The 21762-nt window shown below is 43.8% G+C and overlaps 2 protein-coding genes across 3 annotated transcripts in view; both read left to right on the forward strand.

Moving 5' to 3' along the window:
* The first annotated feature begins 2046 nt into the window (after nucleotides 1-2046).
* Nucleotides 2047-17041, forward strand: gpr161 (G protein-coupled receptor 161). Of its 2 annotated transcripts, none has more exons than XM_062974786.1 (6): nucleotides 2047-2383; nucleotides 4108-4519; nucleotides 5204-5928; nucleotides 8032-8136; nucleotides 15449-15565; nucleotides 16491-17041. In XM_062974786.1, exons 2-6 carry the CDS (start codon nucleotides 4149-4151, stop codon nucleotides 16736-16738), a joined length of 1566 nt encoding a protein of 521 aa, XP_062830856.1. In that variant the 5' UTR covers nucleotides 2047-2383; nucleotides 4108-4148; the 3' UTR covers nucleotides 16739-17041. The 2 variants fall into 2 exon arrangements, with proteins under 2 accessions (XP_062830856.1, XP_062830857.1); XM_062974787.1 differs by lacking the exon at nucleotides 2047-2383 and adding an exon at nucleotides 2494-2590.
* Nucleotides 17042-20889: 3848 nt separating this feature from the next.
* The window catches only part of ttf2 (transcription termination factor 2), a 32451-nt gene continuing 31578 nt past the window's right edge, over nucleotides 20890-21762 (forward strand). Inside the window, exon 1 of the mRNA XM_008107845.3 lies at nucleotides 20890-21033. Coding sequence (XP_008106052.1) covers nucleotides 21006-21033 — 28 coding nt within the window. The 5' untranslated portion in view covers nucleotides 20890-21005. The remainder of the gene's footprint in view (nucleotides 21034-21762) is intronic.

Genomic DNA, 21762 nt, shown 5'->3' on the forward strand with positions numbered 1-21762 from the left:
TTCTACACTGCCATACAATGCAGATTATCAAAGCAGATTATCTGGATTTTATATGGCAGCGTAGAAGGGACCTAAGTGCTATGGAATCAAGGTCTTCAGCCTTCTCTGCCAAAGAGTGCTGGTGCCTTACCAAACTACAACTCCCAGGATTTCATAGCATTAAACCCATGGTGGCTAAAGTAGGATCAAACTGCATCAATTCTAGAGTGTAGATAAATCTGCAGCCATCTATGTGGACCATTTTGGAACTCCAGGTAAGGGATGCTCAACATTTACTGATCTTTAGTGTAAAGTAGCGTTTCTCAACCTGGGGGTAGGGACACCTGGGGGGTCATGAGGGGGTGTCAGAGAAGTTGCCAAAGACCATCAGAAAATACATATTAATTCACAGTGCCCTCCAGAGATAGGTGAACTACATCTCCCCTAAATCACACTAAATTCTTCCCAAATCCCTCCAGTATTTTCTGTTGGTCATGGGGGTTCTGTATGGGAAGTTTGGCACAATTCTATGTTGGTGGGGTTAAAGGGGCTCTTTGATTGTAGGTGAACTATAAATCCTAGCAACTACAACTCCCAAATGTCAAGGTCCATTTTCCCCATATCCCACCAGTGTTCACATTTGGGCATATTGAGTATTGGTGCCAAGTTTGGTTCAGATTGATAATTGTTTGTCTCACTTATCCAACATAAATGGGCCGGCAGAACGTTGGACAAGCGAATATGTTGGATAATAAGGAGAGATTAAGGAGAAGCCTATTAAACATCAAAATGGGTTATAATTTTACAAATCAAGCACCAAAACATCATGTTATACAACAAATTTGGCAGAAAAAGTAGTTCAATATGCAGTAATGCTACATAGTAATTACTGTATTTATGAATTTAGCACCAAAATATCACGATGTATTGAAAACATTGACTACAAAAATGCATTGGATAATCCAGAACGTTGGATAAGCGAGTGTTGGATAAGTGAGACTCTACTATATCATGATATTTTGGTGCTAAATTTGTAAATACAGTAATTACAACATAACATTACTGCGTATTGAACTACTTTTTCTGTCAAATTTGTTGTATAACATGATGTTTTGGTGCTTAATTTGTAAAATCATAACCTAATTTGATGTTTAAGAAGTTTTTCCTTAATCCCTCCTTATTATCCAAGATATTCGCTTATCCAAGCTTCTGCCGGCCCGTTTAGCTTGGATAAGTGAGACTCTACTGTATGTTGTATGTGCATATAATTTGTAAGCCACTCTGAGTCCCCTTCGGGGTGAGAAGGGCAGGATATAAATGTAAATAAATCAGTCAATAATAAGGTTGAGAACCACTGGTGTAGAGGGTTTTATTTATTCAGGAACCACCCAGATGGCAGAGAAGTCTGCAAATGGGGATAGAAAGTGAAGGGTGACCAAACGCAGCGCCCAAACAAGAGTCAAAGAACATGAAAGGCACTGCAGACTAATTCAACCAGAGAAATCAGCCATAGCAGAGCAGTTGATAAACCAGCCTGGACACAGTATATTATTTGAGAACACAGAAATGCTGGACCATTCCAACAACTATCATGTCAGACTACACAGAGAAGCCATTGAAATCCACAAGCATGTGGACAACTTCAACAGAAAGGGAGAAACCATGAAAATGAACAAAATCTGGCTATCAGTATTAAAAAAATTCTAAAATCAAAACAGTAGATGGAAACCAACACTCTGAGGGCAGAGGGCAGCTAATGACTGAACAATGGATGCCCCCAGGCAAGAGACAAAACCTTTCCAATGCTAATTAGGGTGAATAACTGAAACATTAATGCTGGCTTCCCAATGACAAAGAACTCTTGCCACACCCTGGACTCTACACAGATATATATTCTTTCCTTTCCTTACTTAGTTTATCCATACCTCACAACCGGTGAGGATGCCTGCCATAAATGTGGGCGAAACGTCAGGAGAGAATACTTCTGGAACATGGCCACACAGCCCGAAAGACATACAACAACCCTATGATCCCGGCCATGAAAGCCTTCGACAACACAGTGCAGGGTGAGTTTGTTGCTTTCTGTACTGGCAAGCCTCATCACCATCCATCCCACTGGGCTGCGGGGCGCTCTCAAGCCCTGCCTCCTCCTGCCCTCCGGCCCATGGCCCTTTCTTCGCCGGCGAGGGCAAGAGCCGGGCTGGAAGGAGGGCAGATGCTGAGCCCCGAAAAGGAAGGAGAGCCAGAAAGTTACATGGGGTGTGAAAAGGCCAGGAATGCCGGGGGAGGAAATGCTGCCTAGCAGAAACGGTTTCGAACTGGCGGCCGACTTTTCCCTGCGAGGCGAAGGAGTGGAAGGAGAGAGAGGATCCCGCCAAGTGAAGTGAGGGAAGAGCCTCGCAAGGTACGTAAGGAGGAGAGGCACGGGTCCGCCGAAGAGGCCCAAAGTTTTGGAGAAGGGGGAGGGAGGGAGGGAGGGGGGGAGAGGAGAACAAAGGAGCGGAGGAAGCGGAGGGAAGGGAGCGGGGAAGGGGCGGCGCTGGGGGAGCTCCGTGGGCGGCGGCGGCGGCGCTGCTGGGGGGTCCGCAGCCGAGGAGCCCCGCGGAAGGCGGTGAGTGGCCTCGCTCGGCGCCGGGGGGAGGAGATGGACCTGAGCAAGGGCTTCATCCGGACTGGAGCGCCATTCCGGAGGGGAAGCCTCCCTCCCTCCCCTTAGAGCGGCTGAGACTCGCGGGAAGCGAGGGCCTCCCTTTTCGGGGTGGAAGGAGAAGAGGAGAGAAAGAGAGAGATTGAGAGAGACAAAAAGGAAGGGAGAGAAAGAATGAAAGAGAGAAGGGAGAAAGGAAGGAAGGAAAAAAAGAAAGAGGGAGGGAGGGAAGGAAGGAAGGAAGGAAAAAAGAAAGAGAAAGAAAGAGGGAGGGAGGGAGGGAGGGAGGGAGGGGATGATAAAAGATCTCAGCCGGCATTTGGAAACAATAGACATTGACAAAATTACGATCTGCCAACTGCAAAAGGCCACCCTACTGGGACCTGCGCGCATCATCCGAAAATACATCACACAGTCCTAGACACTTGGGAAGTGTTCGACTTGTGATTTTGTGATACGAAATCCAGCATGTCTATCTTGTTTGCTGTGTCATACAACAAAATAATAACAATAATAATAATAATAATAATAATGATGTTATTTTTATACCCCTCCCCATCTCCCTAAAGGGCCAAGCCCAGGTCACAAACAGTATAAAAACATTACAATGAAACAATCAATCAACAATAAAACAAGTCATGGGTCAACATACAATAAATATACTATGATAAAATCCTGGGTCGGCTCCAAAAAAGAAATGGGGCAAAAAAGTGCGAATAGTGTCAGATTCAATCAGGGTGAGGTAGATCACAGAAGGCTTCCATGGCCGGAACCACTAGGTTGCTGTGAGTTTTCCAGGCTATGTGTTACCTCGCAACCTCTGAGGATGCCTGCCATAGATGTGGGTGAAACATCAGGAGATAATGTTTCTGAAACATACAGTTCGGAAAATGCACAGCAACCCAGTTTTCCAGGCTGTTTGGCCAAGTTCCAAAAGTATTCTCTCATGATGTTTCAGCCACATCTATGGCAGGCATCCTCAGAGGTTTGTGAGGTCTGTTGGAAACTAGGCAAATGGGGTTTATATATCTGTGGAATAATGTCCAGGGTGGGAGAAAGAACTCTTGTCTGCTGGAGGCAACTGTGAATGATGCAGTTAATCACCTTGATTAGCATTGAAAGGCCTTGCAGCGTCAAAGCCTGGCTGATTCCAGCCTGGGGGAATCATAGAATCATAGAATTGGAAGAGACCTCATGAGCCATCCAGTCTAATCCCCCTGCCAAGAAGCAGGAAAATCACATTAAAAGCACCCCCGATAGATGGCCATCCAGCCTCTGTTTAAAAGCCTCCAAAGAAGAAACCTCCACCTCATTGCTCATATCAGGTACCAAAGAAGCATTGATCCAGAACACACCAAAGAGCCCATCCCTAGTGGTTGCACTTGATGATGTATAATGATAGTGCAAGATAGAATGTAAAACTGTGTCATTTAGAAAAGTACAGCATTCAAATGAGACCTGTGTTTTTCTTCTTTTTACAGGTGCCCAGCATGTCCTGGCTGTCCATCTTCAGTACGCTCTGATGATGAGCATCAACTCCTCTCTTAGCTACAAGAACGCCTCAGGGAACCTTACACTTCTGGAGAATGGAGTAGACAGAATTACAGAGTCAATTGCAATCATTGTCATTGCCATTTTCATCTGTTTAGGAAATCTGGTCATTGTCCTAACTCTCTACAAAAGGTCGTACCTCCTCACACTCAGCAACAAGTTTGTGTTCAGCCTGACCCTATCCAACTTCCTCCTTTCGGTACTTGTGCTCCCTTTTGTTGTGACCAGCTCCATCAAGCGAGAATGGATCTTTGGTGTTGTTTGGTGCAATTTTTCAGCCCTGCTGTATATGCTGATCAGCTCTGCCAGTATGCTCACACTCGGACTTATTGCTATCGATCGGTATGCAATTTTTTCACTATAAACCATATGTGGGTGAGCAACAATGAAGTCCCTATCAGTCTTATCCACCCATTCTGAGAGATAATGTGATTCAAATTACCTAGTACAACCATGTTCTTAAATTACATATTATGAGGATCTGTTTCCTTTTCCATGCCTATATGTAGGTAGCAAAGCATGATTCAATTGACATGTCTTTATACATATTTTTAATAATTTTGTACATGAAACAAAGTTTGTGTACATTGAATCATCAGACAGCAAAGGGTTCACTACTTCAATACCCATACGGACAATTTTGGAGTATTATGGATTTTGAAACAAAGGGATGCTCATCCTGTACTAACTTTAACACATGTAATTCAAAGAAATCAGTTTCTCTTGCTCTGTAGTATGGAACTGCATCACAATAAAATATCCATTAGTTTAAACACCTCTGTAGTCTCACCAACCATTGGCCTTTGTGTGCTACATTGTACAATGCTTAAAATACTTTATAGGATTTATCTGTAGAAGCCCATCCGTTCCCCCTCCAATTTCAAAGTAAGCAGTGATTTCAAACAAAGCATGAGCTAGGTTGCAATTGATCAAGTCAATTCTCTTATCTTACTACATTTGTTATTATTTGTTTCTTTTCTTGCATATTTCTTGATTTGACTGCAGTCCTTCTTTTTTATTTTCCAGGTACTATGCTGTCCTATACCCAATGGTTTACCCAAGGAAGATCACGGGTAATAGAGCAGTGGTGGCTATTGTGTACGTGTGGCTCCATTCTCTCATTGGATGCCTTCCTCCCCTCTTTGGTTGGTCTTCCCTAGAGTTTGACCAGTTCAAATGGATGTGTGTGGCTGCATGGCATAAACAGGCAGGTTACACTGCTTTTTGGCAGATCTGGTGTGCATTGCTGCCCTTCATGATCATGATGATATGCTATGGATTTATCTTCCGCGTGGCTCGGATTAAAGCCCGGAAGATTCATTGTGGGAGTGTGGTCATTGCAGAGGAAGATACTCAAAGGAATGGGAGAAAGAACTCCAGTACTTCAACGTCCTCCTCAGGAAGCCGGAGGAATGCTTTCCAAGGAGTGGTTTATTCTGCCAATCAGTGCAAAGCTCTGATAACTATTTTGGTTGTGATTGGTGCCTTTGTCATCACATGGGGGCCTTACATGGTGGTAATTACCTCTGAGGCACTTTGGGGGAAAAACAGCATTTCCCCAACTTTGGAGACATTAGCAACATGGTTATCTTTCACAAGTGCCATTTGCCACCCTTTGATTTATGGACTATGGAATAAAACGGTACGCAAGGAGTTGCTAGGAATGTGTTTCGGAGACCGATACTACAGAGAATCATTTGTGCAGCGACAAAGGACATCCAGATTATTTAGTATTTCTAATAGGATTACAGGTAATAAAATGTGCCCTTTTTATTCTTTCTTTTTTTGAATTTTTATTTATAGCTTTATCAATCAAAATGTATAAGTATACATTCTTTCCTCTTTTTACAATATCTTAGACAAGGGAGGATGTCGTATTGTACACAATACAACAGTAAAAGGGAAAAAAATCAACACATCTTTAAGGATATTTTTAATCAGTTTTTAACTTTCTATTACAACTTGTACTACATATACCTCTACTACACACCTTATATATACTTATACATTTTTGTTGTTATTATACCTTTTCCTCCTCTTCCCCTTCCCCTTATTTTGTGTCCCCTTCACCAGGACCAATCAACTCATATTGTTTCACAAGTCCAAAATTTAATTGCTTCTGTTGCCAGCTTGTACCCTTTTCCCTCATTAAAGATATACTGTACTCAACAAATTTTTCCGATATTTTCTAAAAATCTGTTTGTTTCCATATTCCCCCTTTAATTTTAATATTGCAAGTCAACTTGTCATTAATAGCTACATTCCAAATTTCCCTGTACCATTTTTGTAATTGAATTTCATTTTTTCTTTTGAGTTTTTTGCTATTAGCAATTTTGTTGCTGTTATCAAATTAGAAACCAATTCTTTTTCCTCATGTGAGGGAATTGTATTGTCATGCATAAGTAACAATGCTGATTTTGGTGTATTCTCTATCTCTATTTTTACTATTGCTCTTATTTCTTTAAATATCCTTTCCCATTTTTTTGTATAATTTTACATGACCACCACACATGAAGATAGGACCCTATTGCATGAAGCCTCTCCAACACTGATTTGAATATTTTTTTTATCAATCCGCTTCAATCTATTTATTCTTTCAGTGCTGTGATGAGGGTAAATAAGTACAGTAGAGTCTCACTTATCCAACATTCGCTTATCCAACGTTCTGGATTATCCAACACATTTTTTGTAGTCAATGTTTTCAATATATCATGATATTTTGGTGCTAAATTCGTAAATACAGTAATTACTACATAGCATTAATATGTAATGAACTACTTTTTCTGTCAAATTTGTTGTATAACATGATGTTTTGGTGCTTAATTTGTAAAATCATAACTTATTTTGATATTTAATAGGCTTTTTCTTAATCTCTCCTTATTATCCAACATATTCACTTATCCAACATTCTGCCGGCCCATTTATGTTGGATAAGTGAGACTCTACTGTATATCCAAATATTGGTTGCTCATGTTTAATGGGAAACCTTCAAATTCCATTATGCAGCTCGAAGAGAAAGTGTGGTTTAAGAGCATAAAAAGAGCAATGTGGATCAAACCAAAGGTTATTGTGTCCAGCATTTTATTACCACAATAACCAACAGTATTTTAATTCATTCCCAATGCAGGTATAACAAGCTAAGTTATTGACTGGATCAAATGATGGGCTGCCTTTGAAGAGGGTTCAGAAACTTTAACTGGCTCAAAGTGCTGTGGTGAAATTATTAACAGGGCTGGCTACAGGGAGTGCACAACCTTTCTGTTGCAACAGTTCCATTGGCTGCCAATTTGTTTCCGGGCACAATTCAAAGTGCTGGATTGTAACCTCTAGAGCCCTATATGACCCAGGTCCAGGTTTTTTTGGCAGAACACATCTTCCAGTATGAACCTGCCCAGCCCCAGAGATCCTCAGGAGAGGCCCTTCTCTCAGTCTCACCACCATTGCAAGCTCGGTCAGGGATCGAGAGAGAGGGCCTTCTCTGTGGCTGTCCATCATCTCTGGAACTCCCTGAATGGCCCCCTCCCTGCTATCCGTCCAGTGGCAGGCTAAAGCCTTTTTATTCAGGCAGGCTTTGAATCATGAAGGTTTTTAAGGAACAAGCTGGTAGTGGAAAATGCTTTGACATATTAGATTATTTTAACATTTTTTTTAGTGTTTGAAGTTACTTTAATTGACTTACATAAATCTATTTTAATATTTGCATATTGTGGATTTTTAACTGCATTGCTTTTTAATGCTGTGAGCTACTTTGCATTTTACTCAAGTGATAAAAATGGGATATAAATGATGATGATGACAATGTCACATATCCAGTCACTTCTTTAGTGTTTATTCATTGTGAAATTCTTTTGCAGATTTAGGTCTGTCTCCACACCTCACAGCTCTTATGGCAGGTGAAAGGACGCTAGGACATAGCAGTAGCACAGGAGATACAGGATTCAGCTACTCTCAGGATTCAGGTAACCCTTATGTACTAGCAAAGGGGTGGACAATTTGCATGGGGGCTGTGGACTGTTTTCTTCACCAGATCTCTCATAGGCTACAGTAATTTTAAAACCCAAATACCTCAATTTTCCTCTGTAATTCATCTTGAAATGGCAACTATTGAAGTAATGGTTGTTTGGAGTATTTATGAAGGCATTGCCATGTGTTTTCATATTTTAGGGTAGGTTCTGTGTACCTAATTTTTTTTTTTTTTTTTGCATGAGGTTGAAGTGACGTAGTAGGCTTTAGGGGGTCACAAAACGGCCTAACAGCTGCATGAAGCCCACAGGCCACATTTTGACTATCCCATATTAGAGCATTCACATTGAACATTAGCCAAAATGTGATGTGCCTCTTAAAATATCTAATACAGCCTTAGGCCATTTTAAAATCAGTATAGAATCAATCAAGATTCTGTTAGCTTCTTCCAGTCTGTGATGAGTCATGGGCCATGTAGTCCCGCTCCTGGCACTGTTGTGCTAGATGAAGAGGAAAACTGGGGTTTCTCACCGTTTCAGTCAGAATTGGAACTTTCCCAGCCAGATTTGGAAACTTTGCACCTGCAAGAGATTTGTCTTCCAGAAGTCTGTCAAACAAGCCCTGAGCCTAAATCTCCTACGTTTTCTCGCCATGAGTTTTGTAAACAACAGAGGGGAGTTCAAGCGGCCTCTCGCAGGAGTGCTAGGATAGCTGCTAAGCATTCAGCTGATTAAGTCTGCTTTCCATGAGAAACTTTAAGGAGTCACACATCTGGACTCAGAGAATAGCTTTCGTTTCTGGTTCTCCAGAGAACTGCTCTTTGGCGGGAAAACGAGACCCTATTTAGGTGTTTTACCCACAAAGGGATCTTGCGGAGTCAATTCGTCAGCTACCGGAGTAGTGTGTGTGGACAGCTACTCCGTTTCCAAGCCTCGTTCCTGTTTCAAGCCTTGTTCCCTATTCCAAGCCTTCGCTCCTGTTTCCAAGCCTTCGTTCCGTTTCCAGCCTTGTTTACCTCCACGGATCTAGCCTTGTTTTCCAGGACTCAGTCTTGCCTTGTTTTCCGGATTTTGCCAAGTAATTCCACGGATCTTGTCCTTGCGCCTCGTTCCTTGTTGCCTTATACCAAGCCTTGTTTCAAGTTACTCCTTAGCCTCGCTCAAGTTTCATGGACTAAAAGACCTTGTCATCTCCCCTCACTTTGCCTGGCAAAGTGAGTGTTTCGGTTATTGGATTACAACTTTGGACCTTAATATTTCATATTGGACATTGTTTCTTTGGACTAACTTTGACCTTTCCTGAAAGGTCTATTTCTGGACTATTTCATACACTTGCTTTTATTAACTTTATATATTCCTTCAATAAAGATATTAGATAGATTCTGGCCTCTGTGTATGGTTATTGGTGCTCTGCAGCCTGGGTCGTGACAGTTTGACTCCGCCACCCTAAGCACCAATTAACCTAGGCCAGAATGTCTACCGGAGCCGGGCCGGGTGGCCAGCCGATCAGCTACACCATCGACAAGGATGAGGTGGACCGGATCCGTGATAAGCTCAATGCGCAGGATGGGGAGATAAAGGGTTTGAAGGAACGCGGAATCCGTCTCCCGGCCATGGCGTTGCCAACCAAGTTTTCTGGAGATGCTTCTAAGGTTCATGTTTTCCGTCGCCAGTGCCAGGCTTATCTAGAGGCCCGTGCTGCCGAGTTTCCCCAAGAAGACATCAAAGTGGCGTGGGTTTACAGTCTCCTAGACGGGCCAGCGGCCAACTGGGCGACGGCACTGTTCGACCAAGCCTCCCCACATCTAAGGTCAGCGCAACACTTCTTGGACCACCTTAAGGAGACCTGGGGAATCGAGGACAATTTGGAGGCAGCTGGCCACAAACTCCGGCGCCTCTCCCAAGGGGACAGACCCTTGTCCCAGTACATAGCCGAGTTCCGAGTGCTGGCCCACAACACCGGCTGGAACGATGTAGCCCTTAGAGGACAATTTCGGGAGGGTCTCAACATTGAGATGCTGGAAGAAATCTCCAAGGTGGAGCCTCCCCACTCTCTTGAAGCACTCATTGATCAATGTTTACGAGCTGAAGTCATGCTTGCCAACAGGAAACAATGGGTCCGAGGCCAGAGTGGTAGAGCTGGGGTGAAACCTCCCGCTCCCACCGGCGTCCAGCCGCGTCCAGTATGGAGACCCCCGCCACCAGCCCCATACCCCAGGGGGAGCGAGGAGGTGCCGATGCAGTTGGGCAATGTGCGTCCCAGATTAGATGCCGCCGAGAAGGCCCGCCGCCAACGCCTAAATCTCTGTTGGTACTGCGGAAACGGGGGCCACTTCGCCAGAGAGTGCCCAGCCAAAGGGAAGCCCGCCGCCCGTCTGGCGGCGGCGTCCTCCACGGAGACGAAGACGTCTGAGGCGGCTGGCGCACAGCCGGCGGGGGAAGCCAGCGACCGGGTGTAGAGAGGCTCGCCAACCCGGTCAAAAAACCCACTCAAGAGCCGCCAACCGGGGTCCTGTTTCTTCTAGTGGTCACCTTGTGGTCAGCAAAAAAAGGACCCGTCATGGTCCATGCCATGATAGATTCAGGAGCCACCAACAATTTCATTGATAGAGAGTATGCCGACTCTCTGGGATTACAATATCATGACTTCAAGAATGCCCGTGTGGTGCAAGCCATCGATGGCCGCCCCCTCAAGACGGGTCCCGTAAGCCAGTGGTCGGAACCCACCAGAATGTGGATAAGGGAACATATGGAAGAGATTTCCTTCTTTGTTACCGAGGTTCCCCATTTCCCTGTGATTTTGGGAATTCCATGGCTGACACTTCACGACCCAAGCATCTCCTGGTCCAACAGAGAACTGCAGTTTGCTTCAAAATATTGCCAAAACCATTGCCTTGTAGCCAAGGTCTGCCATGCCACAGACACTGAACCCATTATCACCTTGCCCAAGAAGTACTCAGAGTATTGGGATGTATTCAATGAAAAAGAAGCCGAGAGATTACCCCCACATAGACCTTATGATTGTGCCATTGACTTGGTGGAGGGGGCCCCGATCCCGCGAGGACATCTCTACTCCCTGACTGAACCGGAGCAAGAAGCTCTCAGGGAGTTCATAGAGACAAACCTTCGCAAGGGATTCATCAGACCCTCTCAATCCCCAGCCGCCTCCCCAGTGATGTTTGTGAAAAAGAAGTCAGGGGACTTACGCTTGGTGGTGGACTATAGAGCATTGAACAATATCACTAAGAAGAACAGCTATCCCCTGCCCTTAATCTCGGACCTACTAGACCGGCTTCGAGGAGCCAAGGTCTACACCAAGCTGGATCTTCGGGGGGCTTATAATCTAGTTCGCATCAGAGAAGGGGACGAGTGGAAGACCGCCTTCCAGACTAAATTCGGATTATTCGAGTCCCGAGTTATGAATTATGGTTTATGTGGAGCTCCCGCAACGTTCCAGCATTTTGTCAATGACATCTTTCAGGATTATCTAGATCGGTTCTTGATCATCTACCTGGACGATTTTTTGGTGTTTTCTAGATCACAATCAGAACATGAGAACCACGTCAGAATGGTGTTACAACGATTGCGGGATCATGGACTTTATGCCAAGCTGGAAAAATGCGCTTTTGATCTACAAGAGGTAGATTTCCTGGGGTACCGCGTCTCACCACTAGGGCTCTCCATGGACCCGGCAAAGGTTTCAGCAGTATTGGAATGGCGGGCGCCAACCAACAAAAAAGAGGTGCAACGATTCTTGGGGTTCGCGAACTATTACCGCAAGTTCATTCCAGATTTTGCCCGCTGGTCTGACCCAATCACCAGCTGCATCCGTGGGAAACAGCCCTTCCGCTGGACAGATCAAGCAGAGAAAGGGTTCCAGCAACTAAAGAAATTATTCACGTCTCAGCCAATCCTTCAGCATGCAGATCCTGAAACCCCATTTGTCGTGCAGGCGGACGCCTCCGATGTGGCAATTGGGGCTGTACTCCTACAACCAGTGGGAGATCATCTTCATCCTTGTGCCTTTTATTCCCGTCAATTGACCGCACCAGAGAGAAATTACACCATTTGGGAAAAGGAACTATTGGCCATAAAGGCAGCCTTTGAAACTTGGAGGCATTGGTTAGAAGGGGCCAAATTTCCCATTGAAGTCCATACTGATCATCGGAATCTAGAGCATCTAAGAACTGCCCGCAAGCTTAATCAGAGGCAACAACGCTGGGCTTTATTCTTTGAACGTTTTAACTTCCAAATTCATTATGTAACCCCAGCCCAGACCAAGCAAGCAGATGCTCTGTCACGGAAACCGGAATACGCTGCAGGGCGCAAGGAGACCTTTGAGTCCCAGCTGCTACAACCCGAGAACTTTGCCACGCTCACAGTGGGAAACACCAAATCCACTCCCATGGAATCAACTCCCTATACCCCAGGGCCCCTTTGTGCTCAGGAAATCAGGGCTAGTCAGCAAGCAGATGCCTGGGCACAGGACCAACTTCGCCAAGGACTACATTTTCCCTTTTCGCTTAAGGATGGGCTACTTTGCTATAGAAATCATGTTTACATCCCCCCAGGGCCGGGCAGGGAAAAAGCACTTCGTCTGTGTCATGACTGCAAGCCAGCAGGGCATTTCGGACTATTCAAAACCATGCATTTGATCCTAAGAGATTTCTGGTGGCCCAAGATCCGCAAGGATGTGGAAAAATATGTCAACACCTGCCCAGTATGCCAGCGCTCCAAGACAAGAAGGGAAAAGCCCTCAGGGCTTTTGCATCCCCTCCCTACCCCATCTCGCCCATGGGAAATAATTTCTGCGGATTTTATCACTGATCTACCACCTTCCTGTGGATTCACCACGATCCTAGTGGTGGTGGACCTTTTTACCAAGTTAGCCCATTTCATTCCCTGTGATGGCCTTCCCACGGCCAAAGAGACTGCAGATCTATTCCTCCAACATGTTTTCAGATTGCATGGATTGCCCAAGAGTTTGGTCACAGACCGTGGATCCCAATTCACCTCTCGTTTCTGGAAAGCATTACAAAAACTATTGGGCATAGACTCTCGTTTATCTTCGGCTCACCATCCCCAAACGGATGGGCAAACTGAGTGCACCAATGCCACTTTGGAACAATACCTTCGCTGTTATGTGAACTACCAACAGGACAATTGGGCTTCCCTGTTACCGCTGTCAGAGTTTGCCTACAACAATGGGGTCCAGGCTTCAACTAAAGAAACCCCGTTGTTTGCAAACTACGGCTTCCATCCACGTTTCTTCCCTCCTGTCATTGAAACCTCAGAAGTTCCCGCAGCAGAGGACTGGCTGCAGGAACTCACAGCGGTACAACAACTTTTGCTCCAGCAACTGGACCAAGCCAAGGAGAACTATAAACGCCACGCTGACAAACATCGCCAGCCGGGCCCCGAAATCAAGGTAGGAGACCGGGTTCTTCTGTCCACTCGTTTTTTGCCCTCCCATCGCCCTTGCCGGAAGTTAGATGCCCGTTTCATTGGCCCCTATCCAGTGGTGGCGCAACTTAACCCCGTGACTGGGTGGGTTTTGGCCCCGAGGAACGCTCTTGGGAAGACGCTTCCACAGTTCACGCTCCCGATTTAACCCGCCGCTTCCATCAGACCTATCCCGCCAAGCCGCGGCCTCGCGCCTCGGGGAGAGAGTCCCAGGTTGAGAGGGGGCTTGAGGAGGGGGATAGTGTGATGAGTCATGGGCCATGTAGTCCCGCTCCTGGCACTGTTGTGCTAGATGAAGAGGAAAACTGGGGTTTCTCACCGTTTCAGTCAGAATTGGAACTTTCCCAGCCAGATTTGGAAACTTTGCACCTGCAAGAGATTTGTCTTCCAGAAGTCTGTCAAACAAGCCCTGAGCCTAAATCTCCTACGTTTTCTCGCCATGAGTTTTGTAAACAACAGAGGGGAGTTCAAGCGGCCTCTCGCAGGAGTGCTAGGATAGCTGCTAAGCATTCAGCTGATTAAGTCTGCTTTCCATGAGAAACTTTAAGGAGTCACACATCTGGACTCAGAGAATAGCTTTCGTTTCTGGTTCTCCAGAGAACTGCTCTTTGGCGGGAAAACGAGACCCTATTTAGGTGTTTTACCCACAAAGGGATCTTGCGGAGTCAATTCGTCAGCTACCGGAGTAGTGTGTGTGGACAGCTACTCCGTTTCCAAGCCTCGTTCCTGTTTCAAGCCTTGTTCCCTATTCCAAGCCTTCGCTCCTGTTTCCAAGCCTTCGTTCCATTTCCAGCCTTGTTTACCTCCACGGATCTAGCCTTGTTTTCCAGGACTCAGTCTTGCCTTGTTTTCCGGATTTTGCCAAGTAATTCCACGGATCTTGTCCTTGCTCCTCGTTCCTTGTTGCCTTATACCAAGCCTTGTTTCAAGTTACTCCTTAGCCTCGCTCAAGTTTCATGGACTAAAAGACCTTGTCATCTCCCCTCACTTTGCCTGGCAAAGTGAGTGTTTCGGTTATTGGATTACAACTTTGGACCTTAATATTTCATATTGGACATTGTTTCTTTGGACTAACTTTGACCTTTCCTGAAAGGTCTATTTCTGGACTATTTCATACACTTGCTTTTATTAACTTTATATATTCCTTCAATAAAGATATTAGATAGATTCTGGCCTCTGTGTATGGTTATTGGTGCTCTGCAGCCTGGGTCGTGACACAGTCTCAGTACTCAGTTTTGGGGGGGGGGGGGATTGAAAGGCCAAGTTGGGATAGTTGTGAAGAGAAACAAATAGGAGAAGAGTAAAGCATGCCTCTCAATACTTCATTCTCTGTAGCAGGTTCTTCTTGCCCATGTATTAGCATTACAAGGAAAATACAAAATTTATTTATTTACTTCATTTTTACCCCACTTTTCTCAATCCCGGAGGGGACTCAAGACAATTTACAGATTCGGCAAAAATTCAATGCTGCACAGGTAAACAATAAAACACATCCCATCAAAATATAAACAATCTAAATATATAAGCAATTAAAACACATATAAATCATTTAACAGATTAAAACCATATAAAATGCCGAGTCATGATCTCATGTTCAAAGTTGAGAATTTCAGGGTGGTGATAGTGTATTTCTCACTATTAGAATACAGTCAGTTCCTTTAAAAGTCTTAAACCAACCTAACCAAACCTGTAACTTCAGGCCTCAATTTCCTTCATCCCCAACAAGGACAGCAATGCCTACCTAGGGACTTATGGTGTTGAACATCTGGGGAACAGTATGTTAAGAAGGCTGTCTTAAACTGAGATATTATGGCATGCAACCAATCCATGATGCTCTTATTTTCAGGAACAGATGTCATGCTACTTGAAGACTATAGTTCTGATGGAGTGCACCCACATTGTGTGTATCCTCATCGACGGAGGAGTTCAGTGACATTTGAAGATGAAGTGGAACATATTAAAGGTATACTGAGGTTGGATGTTTTAACTTGGAGCCACATTGATAGGGAAGGGGAAAACTTGCAAAAAGAATTCCTCCATAATAATAATCTCCATTTTTCTGCTTTTAAAATATGTAATGTATATTAAAATGTAATACATAATATATAATACTCCCGTATTATGCATTTTGTAGCATTGTAACATTTTTGAGACTATAGCCCCTTCTACACTGCCATATAAAATCTAGATTATCTGCTTTGAACTGGATTATATGGCAGTGTAGACTCATATAATCCACTTCAAATCAGATTTATTTATTTATAATGTCAGAAGCGAACCCAGGATACAAGTTTTAATGTATTTGAAAACACAAAGTTAAAAAAACACAATGACAACTTGGCATTATACTAAATGTCCTTTGACCAGTATCTGGCCACTTGGTGTGCCTCTGGTGCTGCTGTAAGAAGGTCCTTCATTGTGCATGTGGCAGGGCTCAGACTGCATTGTTAATAGGTAGTCTGTGGTTTACTCTTCCCCACATTCACATGTCGGGGACTCCACTTCATAGCCCCATTTCTTAAGGTTAGCTCTGCATCTCATGGTGCCAGAGCGCAGCCTGTTCAACGCCTTCCAAGTCACCCAGTCTTCTGTGTGCCCAGGAGGGAGTCTCTCATCCAGTATCAGCCACTGATTGAGGTTCCGGGTTTTAGCCTGCCACTTTTGGACTCTTGCTAGAGAGTAGATAATGTGGATCATCTACTTTGATTATATGGCAGTGTAGAAGGGGCCTGATTGAAAAAGGAGTTTCTCTCAATTCGTCTCAAAGATGCTACGAGGTCCCCTTTGCACACTGATCCAGACTAACATGGCTATGTTTTTGAATTCTTCGAAAATATTAGACAATACGCAAAGGTAAAAAAAACTCTCTCTCTTTTCTTTTGTTTTAGACAAAACAAAGAATTCTATCCTTCATGTAAAAGCAGAAGTTCATAAATCCCTGGACAGTTATGCATCCAGCTTGGCCAAAGCTATTGAAACTGACGTGAGGATCACTTTGTTTGGTGGAGATGCTTTAGCTGGTTCTTTGTTCCCAGTACGAACAGTGGGAAACAGCAGCACTTGTGCACGGCGCGGTGGCCGGACCCATGCTGGCCAAAGACTACAGTTACAGAGCATTGAGGAAGGAAACGCTTAAAATGGCCTCAGTGGGGACCAGACAAAACCACTAAGGACAGTACAGGGCTGTTTCTCTTGGGAAAGAAAACAACCCAAGGAGTTTTAGTCAAGGACATGGAAAGATACCCGAAGACTTGGCTTAACAGTATTAGAATGTGTGTGTGTTTATATAAATATATCCAGTGAGCTACCCCACCCTCCAGGATAATCACAATGTGCCTGAATGACTGCTTAGCAAAGGAACACGTTCATAATAAAAGGGGAATGGGGAGCAAAAAAGGAGTCTGCTCACAACTTGAACAATAAACTGCTATTTGCTTTCCTCTTGTGGCATATAGTTCTTTGCAGGACCCTTTTCTTGGCTTTTCTCCTCTGAACTCTACCCATTTTTAAGACAGCTCTTCCTCCTGTTTCTATCTGTTCTGATAAACAGTCCATTTTTTTCAGCACATGTCTGGAGAACAGTACAATGAAACACAACCTAATACATCAAATGAGGCCTACCAGATCAAATGTTCAGCAGGGGCTAAGGGCCTTTCCATTCAGCCATATAATCCAGAATATCAAGCCAGAAAATCCCTTGATATCTGCTTTAAACTGGGTTAACTGAGTCCATGCTTCCATGTATTCTAGTTCAAAGGAGAAAATGTGGGATTTTATTCAGCAGTGTGAAAGGGGCCTAAGATGTACAAACTGTCACTCTGGGTTTTAGTATGATATTGCCATGCTTGCAAAATGAAAGTATACGGTGTTTTTCTTGTGACTCTTCACAAAAAAAGACTTGTGTGGATAATAACATGCTGAGCACATTCTCATTTTTGGGTCCTTCTACACTGCATTATAATCAAGAATATCATGTCAGATAATCCACATTATCTGCTTTGAACTGGATTACCTGAGTCTACACTGCCAGATAATCCACTACAAAGTAGATAATCTGGATTTTATACAGCTGTGTAAAAGGGGCCTATGATGATGGTGCTGCCTCTAATTGGAATTGCCATTTCTCCAAACCCTGCTTTTTCAGCAGGCAGTAACTTGACCAAAGGGTTTCCAAGGTGTTGTAAATTGGGGTGATGAGAAATGTTTGTAACTCTGTTGCAGATCTCATTGAGATCAGGCAGATAGAGATTTCTCCTTATGGTCCTCCTGCAACTGCTTGTGCCAATGAGTCCCTAGAAATTCCTTTGGCTGGAGTGCTGACAGTTTTGGGAAGCACATTTAGTCTTTTGTGAGTACCGTAATACATGTGCCAGTCTTTATTAAATCAGAGCCCTAAAAACAATTTTTGGTGAAAGGGGAGGGCTGTATGTCAGCAGCAAGTGTGCAGGGCAGAGCAGAAGTGGGCAGGTCACCTCTTGTTCCTTTTCTTTCACTCCCTCTTCTTTTTCAGCCATTAAGGGTCAGGGAAGGGTCAGATTTCTCTTGCAAGAAGTCTGAACAAGAACTCGGAAAAGTTATCTTTTAAGAATACAACTCCAAATCTCCCATCAGCATGTTTGCTACTGTCTAGGTAGCGTTCACTGAAAAAGCGTTGGCCTTGATTTATCAGTTGCTTTTTAAAAAAAAAAAATAGGTTGAATACTTTATGAAATTAGGCTAAAGATTGAATTTGGTTTCCTACTGAGCCGAATAAATGTGAGTCTGGCATACTTCACTAGCGCTATACTATTAGAAATTTTGTGCTAGGTTTACCTAGCCTTTTATCCAAATTATGTTTACAATACTGCCTTAAAAATTTAATGTTTCACATATAATGTTTTCTGAAATACAGAGGCTCTCTCAGTAATGTTGATAAAAATGTTTAGAAACATATGGCAATTTTCTTTCTTTAGCATTTGTATTTCTTTTCACTTCACTAGACTCAAGTGAGCTATACCTTCAAAATATTGCAAATTAGGGTCCAGAGCACTGAGGTGGAACATCTGATAATTGACAATGAATAACATGAATATGCAAAATAACTTTGAGAAATATCCTAATTTTGCCTGTCAATCAAATGTGTCAATCAAATCTTCATGTCACAATACCTGTGATGATCTTTAAGATGTTGTTTCAAGTCTGGAAGGCCTTGGTGGCAGTCAGGCCCCATCTACGGCCTTCTACACTGCCACATAAAATCCTGATTATCTGCTTTGAACTGGATTATGTGGCAGTGTAAACTCACATAATCCAGTTCAAAGCAGATAATGTGGATTTTCTGCTTTGATAATCTGGATTATCTGGCAGTGTAGAAGGTGCTTTACGCTTCTTCTATACAGCTGTATAAAATCCAGGTTATCTGCTTTGAACTGGATTATCTGGCAGTTTAGACTCATAATCCAGTTCAAAGCAGGTAATGTAGATTATCTGCCTTGATATTCTGAATTATATGGCAGTGTAGAAGGGCCCTTACATTGAGGTCTGCCCCACGTCAAGAAAGCTAAAGTGTTTTCAAGTGGTTTATATGGTCTGCGCTTCCTATATTTAACTGAAAGGAAAGTTTGAATAAAAAACAAGTTGTTGATACAAGATATACGTTTGTAGTGGGAGGAAGAGACAAAATAGCCAGCAATTGCCATAATGCTGCATTATTATATTAGATGGCATTCTGTTTTGTACTGTACCCAAAATTAAGCTAATGAAAGATCGTTTTCATGAAGCATCTGTTGCCTATCTGTCTTCCCACCCGAAGTGTAAGAAAGAAGTAATGTTTTTCTATAATAATACTGTACTGTTGGAGTAGAGGACTCTAATGGAAGTGGGAACACCGGCAATATCTCAAGGTCCCCCAAATCTTAAGTCTTAATATTATAAGCCATATTCAATACAAAAAGTACAATATTATACATATATTTTGTTGGGTTGCTGTGAGTTTTCTGGGCTGTATGGCCATGTTCCAGAAGAAGTCTCTCCTGACATTCCGTCCACATCTATGGCAGGAATCCTCAGAGGTGAGGTCTGTTGGAAAGTAGGCAAGTGAGGTTTATATATCTGTAGAATGTCCAGGATGGGAGAAAGAACTCTTGTCTGTTGGAGGCAAGTGTGAATGTTGCAATTGGTCACCTGGATTAGCATTGAATAGCCTTGCAGCTTCAAAGCCTGGCTGCTTCCCGTCTGGGGGAATCCTTTGTTGGGAGGGACATGAAAGGCACTGCAGACTAACTCAACCAGAGAAGTCAGCCATAGCAGAGCACTTGATGAACCAGCCTGGACACAGCATATTATTTGAGAACACAGAACTGCTGGACCACTCTCACAACCATCATGTCAGACTACACAGAGAAGTCACTGACAAGCACAAGCATGTGGACAATTTTAACAGAAAGGAAGAAACCATGAAAATGAATAAACTCTGGCCACCAGTATTTTAAAAAACTCTAAAATCAGAACAGAACAACACTCAGAAGACTGGGAAATTCCAGATAAGAAACAATCAGGGACAGCTAACAAAGAATTTCCCCAGGCAGGAAGCAGCCAAACCTTGAAGCTGCAAGGCTATTCAATACTAATCAAGGTGGCCAATTGAATCATCCACACTGGTCTCCAACAGACAAGAGTTTTTTCTCCCACCCTGGACATTCCACAGATATATAAACCCCACTTGACTAGTTTCCAACAGACCTCACAACTTCTGAGGATGTCTACCATATATGTGAGCGAAATGTCAAGAGAGAATGCTTCTGGAACATGATCATCCAGCCCGGAAAACTTACAGCAACCCAGTGATTCCGGCCATGAAAGCCTCCAACAATATGTCTTCTTTTCTGAGAAGTGTGTGACTTAATGGAAGTCCTGAAAAGGAACTTTTCCCGTCTCTGAAATAGATATTTTCTCGTTATTATTGGATGGATAAAAGGTTCCACCATGTGTTTGGCTTTGCTTGGCCAGAAGTGCCAACCCATCATCACTAGAACGCGACTTCCGCGCCAACAAGTTTCCTCAACTTGTCCAAACGTACCCTGCGCGCGAAGGCAGAGCCTACTGCAATATGAATGTATTGGCCGCCCTTCCGACCAATAGCGTTTCCTTTCTCCGCTTCCGAATCCTTTCACGCTTTTTGATTGGTCAAAAGTACGCTCGGAGACCCGCCCCACCCTCCTCCGCTCTGAGCAAGATGCTATGGGTCGCTTTGTCTCTTCTCTGTACCGTCTTTGTGATTGGCTCCGCGGACTGGGAAAGCGTTGCGATTGGTAGATCAGGAAAATGGGAGGGAGGAGGTGTTACTCAGAGCACTTTGTTCCCTCGGAATTGAACCGGGTTGAGGAGAAGCGAGAGCAGAGAGCAGTTTAGCTGCTCCCCCATTTATGGAAAAAGTGGTGTGCTCCGCGCATGGTGAGGAGTGGGATGGCCGCGAGCTGGGAAGATCCCACATCGAGGCGCGGGGGTTGAGGGTTAAATGACTGGTCTTGTATTGCTGCTTATTTTAGATATCTTTCGCACACTTTTACGGAAGCTACTGTAACTGCTGTGCTTGCATCCTGTGGAGCCTTGGAATGTGTAGCTTAGTGCGATATTAGAACTCTAGCAGAGAATTCTAAAATGAAATTACAAGCTCCAGCATCCGATAGTAGTGAGCCATGACAATTATAGTAGTGTAGAGCATCCCTTATCCCAAGAGCACCCACACTGACCATATGGGTGCCAGAGGATTTATTTACACTGTGGAATTTATGTGGTTTGGAATCATGAGGATTCTAATTTTGCAGTGTTTCTCAACCTGGGGTTCCCACATGTTTTTGGCCTGCAACTTCCAGAAATCCTAACAGCTGGAAAACTGACTGGGATTTCTGGGAGTTGTCAGCCAAAAACACCTGGGGACTCCAGGTTGAGAACCACTGCCTTAAGTTTTCTCTGCCAAAGAATGCTGGTGCCTCACCAAACTATAACACCCTGGATTCCATAGCACTGAGCCATGGCAGTCAAAGTGGAGTCAAGCTGCATTAATTCTACTGGCTTATGATAGTTTTGATTTCTGATGATTCAGTGTACACAAGCTTTGTTTCATGAATTAAATTATTAAAAAACATAGTGCATAAAATTACTTTCATGCTATGTGCATAT

Source organism: Anolis carolinensis, chromosome 3 (assembly GCF_035594765.1).
Source record: "Anolis carolinensis isolate JA03-04 chromosome 3, rAnoCar3.1.pri, whole genome shotgun sequence".
In the NCBI taxonomy this organism is placed as follows: Eukaryota; Metazoa; Chordata; class Lepidosauria; order Squamata; family Dactyloidae; genus Anolis; species Anolis carolinensis.